The sequence below is a fragment of the Manis javanica genome, chromosome X (genome assembly GCF_040802235.1).
Source record: "Manis javanica isolate MJ-LG chromosome X, MJ_LKY, whole genome shotgun sequence".
Classification (NCBI taxonomy): domain Eukaryota; kingdom Metazoa; phylum Chordata; class Mammalia; order Pholidota; family Manidae; genus Manis; species Manis javanica.
Window position 1 is genome coordinate 139,480,925 of NC_133174.1, and position 7,743 is coordinate 139,488,667.

General features: G+C 54.0%; 1 protein-coding gene across 5 annotated transcripts; it reads left to right on the plus strand.

Annotated features, from left to right (window-relative positions):
• Positions 1-1,563: 1,563 nt before the first annotated feature.
• LOC108384863 (PNMA family member 5) lies at positions 1,564-7,542 on the plus strand. 5 transcript variants are annotated; one of them, XM_017642095.3, is made up of 3 exons: positions 1,564-1,874; positions 3,277-3,494; positions 4,420-6,669. In XM_017642095.3, exon 3 carries the CDS (start codon positions 4,537-4,539, stop codon positions 5,851-5,853), a length of 1,317 nt encoding a protein of 438 aa, XP_017497584.1. In that variant the 5' UTR covers positions 1,564-1,874; positions 3,277-3,494; positions 4,420-4,536; the 3' UTR covers positions 5,854-6,669. The 5 variants fall into 5 exon arrangements, 4 of the variants coding, with proteins under 4 accessions (XP_017497584.1, XP_073084173.1, XP_073084174.1 ...); XM_073228072.1 differs by having other exon boundaries at positions 3,280-3,494; XM_073228073.1 differs by having other exon boundaries at positions 1,564-1,859; positions 3,280-3,494.
• Positions 7,543-7,743: the final 201 nt, after the last annotated feature.

The window sequence follows — 7,743 nt, forward strand, 5'->3', positions numbered from 1 at the left end:
CCTAGTGAATGTGCAGTGTGTCCTGGCCCTGCTGGACACAGGAGCTGAATGCTCCCTGATTTACCGTGACCCTGAGTGGTTTCCTAGGACCCCCACTGTTTGCAGGGGTAGGGCTGTCAGAGTGGAACAAGCCCTAATCCCTTTGGAGATAGGGCATCTAAGACTGTGTATGAAGTTATGCTCACCTCTGATTCTCTTACAGATAAATGTGACATTATTTCAAGAGGTTTGGGGTCTTGTAGGCTACTGGAGAGTATTTATCCTGCACTTGGCACAAATTCTGTGACCCTTATGCCATTTGGTACAAAAAGGCATCAGGTGGGGCTGGAATGAAATGTGTGCATCTCCTTCACTGTTGCAAAACAGGCAGTCAAGGCCATGAAAGCCTTGAGTGAGATGGACCCATCAAGGCCCTGTGAGCTGGATGTGTATGTGTCTGAAGACAGCTATGGCTTGGGCCTTTGACAGCAGCTTGCAGGCCATTTGCTATTGACCTCCCCAGGGAATGAAGCAGTTGCATTGGCCCAGGTGCACTGGCTAGCAGGACAGCCCACCTTGGGGCAGAAGACAATGTGGGCTGTAGCCCATCAGTGGGGCCTGCCTTTGATCTTTGAAGAAGTCAGAAGAGCCCTGACAGGAGAGCATTGGGTGACTGGGTCCCACAGCAACCTGGAGACTACAATGCCTTGGACATTTCAACACATGGACCAGTGATGGCTGACCTTTCTGGCACCTTGGGGACAAGGCCTGGAAGCTGGCCTCCTGTGTGTTCCTGGAATAATGGCAGAGTGGCCCCCAAAGATCACAATAGTGTACCCCAAATGGCTGGAGGTAAGAGCATTTTACTGGGGAGCTTTGTTTTAGCATTATGTCCCATGCATGGACCTCCAGTAGTACTATACATAGACTCCTCTGTAATCCCCACAGGGAGAGGGGCAAAGATCTGGTATACTAGACAGGGATGGGACCCTATTCCTGTCACTGCCCTATCACAGGACTACTCTCCTGCATACACCCTACCTGAGGGAAAGGATTTGCCTATGCTGGTGTCACTAGAACATGTATTGTACAGCCCTTAAGGTTAGTTTCTTCTACAGTCTTTGTGGCTTGGAACCCCCACCCAGCCACAGCTGCTGCTTGCTGAGTATGCCTGGAGTCCCCTGCCAGTTCAGCTGCAGGCCTGCTGTGGAGTGTGTGAGCTATGGACTTAATGTGTGTAGGACTTTGAACCCAGCTGGAACTCAGGCTTGAGGATTGTCACGCTTTTGCTGTTATTTGTATCATAGCTTGTGTGATTATTTGTGTATTATTAGTGACTTCTGTTACTGCTGTGGAATCTGATGGCAGTGCTCCGGCTTTCTTGTACAGGGATCATTATGGACCATTGTGGGCATGTGCATGGTGAGGTGAGAATCCTGGGGAGTGGGGTGTGGGGAAAATGGGGGTTTCTGACCAGGATCCCCACCACCACCTCAGCCTTAAAAAAATCGTTGTGTATATATATATATATATATATATATAAGAGCCTGTTTGCACATTTATGGGATGTTTACATGGGACAGATTGGCTGCTCAGTCACAGGAGTACCTACCTGTCCAGGGGAGGGGTAGCGAGGAAACGCCCACTCTCTCCTCCCCTCAGTTCCTGGTACATAACTGGTCAGGCATGTGCCCGTCACCAAAGACCCACCTACAGAGCTCCTGCCAGTGCTAGGGAAAGGGAAGGGAGATGCTGCCAGGATAGCAGGGAGAGAGCCGCGGAACCCCAGTGCTCCTGGAGAATTACGCCAGCGCGTGGGAGCAGAGAGCTTGGTGTGGAGCCGGGACAGCGGACGCAAGGAGAGACTGAGACCTGCAGCTGTGAGAATGAATGTGGTAACCCTCTTGAATCCCTAGCTTCTTGCTTTTGCCTTTATTTAGTCTCTCTGAATTCATAGAGATTGTGCCCCGGGTGGGGAACCCCCTCCTTCCAGAGCTACAAAAAGGAATTGTTTACTAATTTAGTGGCAAATGAGAGAGTCGCAGGTTTGTGCTTTAAAGAACCAGTGTCCTCCTGAAGCACAACAAGTTGGGGCTTTCAATGGGAAAAATGTGTGAGAAATGTGGGAAATGTGGGAAAAATGGGAAAAATGTGAGGCTGTGGTGTTCAGAGCCACACCAAGTAGCAGTTTACAAGGATCTAAGCAGACATTTTTGCACTGATTCGGTGGCTTTTTGTTTATCTTGCTGGCTCCTCCTCAGCACCCTGGGACAGGGCAGCTTGGGCTCTGCCAAAGCAGCTTTCTGCGTCCTCTCTGACCCTGAGGCTCAGAAAATAGGGAGAGCAAAGAGAAACTGCCTCCTCTGAGTGGTTACAAAGTTGTTGGAGCTCCTTGAGTTCATTTTCAAGTTAATTTTAGTGTTGAATTTTAAAACCAGAAATTTAATTCAGTTTTTTTCTGTTGCATTCTGTTGCATGCCGAATAAAGCAAAATAAATGTGTCACGAAGACATGACAACTCCTGATACTGAAACAATAATTACTGACTTGAAGCCTTGGTACTCCAAACATAGTCAGGAGATCTGCAGCATTTGAGTCACTGAAGTGAGATCCCACTGGGTCATGCCCGTCAGCCTGCCGTTTCCAGGCACTGGAATTAGGAACCTACTTCACACTGAATACTGACCAGAGCCGTTGCAGTCAGGACAAACGGCTCTGGGCCTAACTCCTAGAGGGAAAGCGGCTTTGACCTTTCCTCTCCTGGCCTCTGCCAGCTTCCACTGACCAGATGGATTCCTGCTCTAGAATATGGGGGTGTTGGTGGTAGGGTGTGTGTGAAAGGATGAGGGGGCTTAGGGTGAGGGTTGGGAGCACAAGCAAACGAGGGCAGATGGACTGTGGTGGGGACAGGGTTTTGGAAGGTGTGGGGCATAGCTTGAACTAGGGCAACTTTGGGGCTTTGGTAGGGGTAGGGCTTGGTTTGGAATGGGCTTTAGTGGGGGATGGGACTTGGGACGAGTTGCCCATGGGTGTGGGTGGCAGGGTAGGACTTGGTTGGGCGCAGGCATTGGGGTTCTGTGGTGGTGGGGTTGGTATCAGGGGTGGGACTTCAGGTGGGGACAGGGCTTGGTCGGGGTGGGACTCGGAGGACATTTTGGGCTTCAGTAGAGGCAGGACTTGGGGAGAGGGGTGGGGCGTTGGGAGCAGTGGGGCTTTGGCGCAGGGGACGGGGTTTGAGAATGGGAGTGGAATTCAGGATGGAGCAATAATCTTACCAAATGATCCATTTTGCTCCAGCAGCGGACCGCAGTCGAACAGTTTCACATATCGCTGCACCAGCATACTCGTGGACAGCTCTGCGGACTAGGGATTGGCACAGGCTGAGGATGGGTACATGGTGCAGAACCATAGCAAGATACTTCTGACTTGCTTTGGACAGATCCAGTGGAGCAGTGCCCACCGCCTTGGTCCAGGAACTGCCTGACTGTGGACAGAGCTAAAGGACAGACCAAGTGGTAAGTGCCAGTGGAATCTCAGCATCCACACTGCCAGCAGGGCCTGTTTTGGGAGAGGCCTCTGCAACCCTGGCAAAGAGTGGGAGAGGAGGGCTGCCTACCAGAGTTTACAGGCTCTGCGGAATAGGGTCACACCTAGGGAGAGAGTTGTCAGTCTCGTGCAGTGTGGCACTGGAGTCCTTTCTGGACTCCCTTTCTGGGTCCCTTCTCTGCCCTCAGTTCCAGCTTCTACACAGTTTGAAACTGCAAGCTCTCGTTTTTTCAGCACTCCATCCTTGCCGTCCACCCCCCCAACCCTCCCCTCCCCATCCCCTTTGTTGCTAGGACACGTCCTTGGTTAGAGGCTAGTAACATCACCTCTTGCCTCAAGGGCCTTAATCTTACCACACAACACCCTTCTGTGATAGACACCCATGATCCACGCTTTTCTTGGTATCCTTGGCAACACTGCAGCTTGTCCTGTGCTCTCCACACCCACCAGTTGCGCTGTGTTGTGCAGGGCTCCGGCCATCTTCCTCATCTGTCGGGCATTTTCCAAGAAATCAGGGATCTCTGCATCTCCTTCCTCTGCCCTTTGCCTTGGTGAAGAGCCTGCCAAGGACCCTGAGCTGCAGAGTGGGACATTCTTCTGTCCTGTGCCACTTAGAGGACTTTGTTGGTACCCCTAGGTGTGAGGCCCTGCCTCCTGGCACTGACCTGCAGCACACACAGCAGAGCCCTCAGATTTTGAGGAGAAACCCATGGTCGAAGGAGGTCATCAGGGAGGGAATGAGGCAGGGGGGGCTTGGCCTGCGGAGAACCCTTCACCAAATGATGGGGGAAGCCATTGGGAGCAGGGGCTGGATCCCTGGGAGTGGAGGTGGGAGCAGAGAAGGGGCTCTGGGGGGTGGGCATTAATCATGCTCTCACTCTATTTGCCTTACAGGCTGTGGACACTTCTCTCTTCATATCTGGCATTGCTCGGAATTATTTGAGTCAGGGTCAAACTCTGTGAGCTGATCACTGACCCTAGTATTAGAGCAATCCATAGAAAGTGGGCACAATGGCCATGACACTGTTAGAGGATTGGTGCAAGGGAATGGATCTGGACCCCAGGAAGGCCCTGCTGATTGTGGGCATCCCGGTGGAGTGTACTGAGGCCGAAATTAAAGAGGCTGTGAAGGCCAGCTTGCAGCCCCTGTGTGCCTACAGGGTGCTGGGCAGAATGTTCAGGAAGGAAGACAATGCTAAAGCAGTCTTAATCGAATTGGCTGATACTGTCAATTATGCTACACTGCCCAGACAGATACCGGGAAAGGGAGGTGCCTGGGAAGTGGTGGTAAAGCCCCGTAATCCAGATGACGAATTTATCAATAGACTGCACTTCTTCCTAAAAGATGAGGGCCGGACAATGGCAGATGTGGCCAGAACCCTGGGGTATAGCACTCCCACTGAGGGCATGGAGGCAGGAGGCTTGGCCAATGTCAAACCACCAGTTTTTCAACCTCTAAACAAAAGCATGTCGCACCAAAAACTGAAAGTGTTTTCAGGAAGTGCTTTCCCAGGCCCGGGAGAAGAGGACTTTGAAGTCTGGCTGGAGCAGGTCACTGAGATGATGCAGATGTTGCAAGTGTCTGAGGTGGAGAAGAGGCGGCGCCTGGTGGAGAGCTTACGGGGTCCTGCTCTGTCCATTATGCGGGTGCTCCGGGCCAACAATGACTCTATGACAGTGGAGCAGTGCGTGGATGCCCTGAAGCAGATCTTTGGGAATAAAGAGGACTGCAGAGCCGCGAAGTTTAAATTCCTCCAGACTTCTCAGAAGTCTGGAGAGAAAACCTCTTGTTTTTTGCTACGGTCAGAGCCTCTGCTGCAGAAAGCTGTACAGCACAGCCCCTTGTCGGTGTGGAGCACAGACATGATTCGTCTAAAACACGTCCTGGCTCAGGCCTGCATGACCACCACCGTCCGGGCCAAGCTGGAGCCCCTGGATCAGCACGGCTGTGCTCCCACGTTTCTGGAGTTAATGAAGCTCATCCGGGATGAAGAGGAGCAGGAGACCACCAAGAGCATGAAAAAGGAGAAGCAGAAGCACGGTGGGAAGAGCCGCCAGGCCTCCGGCAGACAGGCGGCAGCAGAAGCCAGTGTTCCCACACCACAAGCCATCCCGCAGGCACAGCCCTTGAGTGAGGTCAGCGCGCAGACCGGCCAGGAAAGGGCTGCCCCATCACTGAAGCGCAAGCGAGTGCCATGCTCCTCCGGGACCACTCAGGCAGCATGTCCTACAGCTAAGCAACCTCCAGTGAAGCAGGCGTCTCAGCCAGCAGCAGAGAAGTTGGGAAACGAGACAGGGGCTGGGGCTTTGAGCCACCCCAAGCCCTAGGAAGCGAAGGCTCAGGAGACCCAGGGACCCCCTCCCCTAGCAAACAGCAGAAAAACGTTAACAAGTGGAAGGGGCCGTCCACACAGACAGCAGGGGATTGGAGTGGGGCCCAGGGGCTGGACAGCCAGGTCCGGGCTGAGCCCCTGTGCTCTCCACCAGCTGGCAGGGACTCTACCTGCCAAGCCAAACTCCAATCAGGGAGGTGCTGGCAACACAAGCAGGGGTCTACGACACCCAGCACATGTGGTTCCCAAACCTGGGATGGGGATCCCAACATGGCAGAACCTGAAGAAGTTACAACTGGGAACTCCAGCACCAGCCCTGTCACCTGGTCACCCCAAAACACGCACCCTGTGTGCTCTGAGCTAAGATTGCCAACCAGCCACCATGCCACCTGGGACCCGGAGAAGCATTCCCGAGACCACCTCTTCCAGAAGGAGCCAGAGCCAGTGAGAAAGAGCTGCAACGCAGAGAAGTAATGCCCCCAGAGAGGGTCGTGTATGGTCCCGCCTATCTGCAGGATCATGTACACCTGCTCTAGGGGAGCCCAGGAATGCAGCACCCTTGAGCCCCTGCACAAGTGAGAACAGAACACCCAATGGCCCTGGAAGCCCAGTGGCAGCCTGCAGGCAGTCTCCCTACCCCTGCAGCCTGGAAGGGCTATTGAAACAAGGAGAACAAAGACTGTGTAATCCCCAGGCCAGAGCCTGAGCTCAGCCTGGCAGGTGAGGGTACCGAGTACCCCCCAGCAGGACTTGCTGTGAGTAGGTGTGCAGCGAAACTTTTGTTCCAGATCAGGACAAGAAATAGCAGGAAAAGGAGAAGGAGGAGGAGGAGGAGGAGGGGGGGGGAGGGGGAGGGGGAGGGGGGGGGAGGGGAGGGGAGGGGGAGGGGAGGGGAGGGGGAGGGGAGGGGGAGGGGGGAGGAGGATTTGTTGGGGTGGGACTTTGTTCTGCCTCTCTTTGTGTAGTGACACTGGAGACCTGCAGAGACTACTCAACGAGACCTGGGACTGGCCTGGTGAATCACAGGCCAGCAGCCGCCGATGCCAAGGCCAGCCCGAGACCGCCCCAGCCTAGGTGAGGGGCACCTGAACACGTCTGCCACCCCCACTGGCCTGGGACATGTGAGGGGCCATCTGAAGGGTGCCAGCCTCTTGAGCATCCTGAGAGGAGGACCCCCATTCACCATCCCCTTGAGAAGGCCACTCCTGTTCTGGAAAGCGCACACCAGACCCTGGGAAGGAAGATGCGGACCAGACACGGAGGGGACAGTGGGAGGCTCCACGGGGACTGTGCTGTCCTGTGCCACCCTTCTGTTATTGTGACTCAGTACCCTCAGCTTAGCCGAGTGCCCCTGCTTTGTTTTCCAGCATCCTGTGACTGTCCTGGGTAGGTCATAGCACACCATCCAGAAGGGTGGGGGTTCCCTGGAATGGGTGGACATGGCCAGCATCCAGTGTCCTGGCAACGGGCCCATCGTGGGGCCTTCAGGAAGGGAGACTATGGTGGGAAGGCCACAGTGTGGGGGTGGCTGAGGTACCTCCTGAGAGACCCCAGTGGTGGGGGAGAGGGCCGGAGACTATGAGCTGTAGTGGCTGTAAAGGTTCCTCTTCCTGCTGTCATTTTCTGTTCAGTCTGCTGGTTTCTGTAAATCTTTCTTTTCAATAAATTTCACTTAATGCTTCAACTGAGACTTGCCTCTGCTGTGGGCATTACCAGGAAGGGTTTGCTTGGTGGTGGGGACAGGAGAGCAACGATAGTCTGGTACCCCGATTCTGCACTGGGTCTTGTGGATAGGGTCTAAGAGAGGACTGTTAGTGTCTTAATCACAAAGTGTGGTTACCTCCCATGGAGTTGTGGCTTACAGTTCTTCGTAAGGCTGGATGGC

Coding starts and splice junctions, on each gene's coding strand:
- LOC108384863 (XM_017642095.3), top strand. CDS start 4,537: ATGGCCATGACACTGTTAGAGGATTGGTGCAAGGGAATGGATCTGGAC.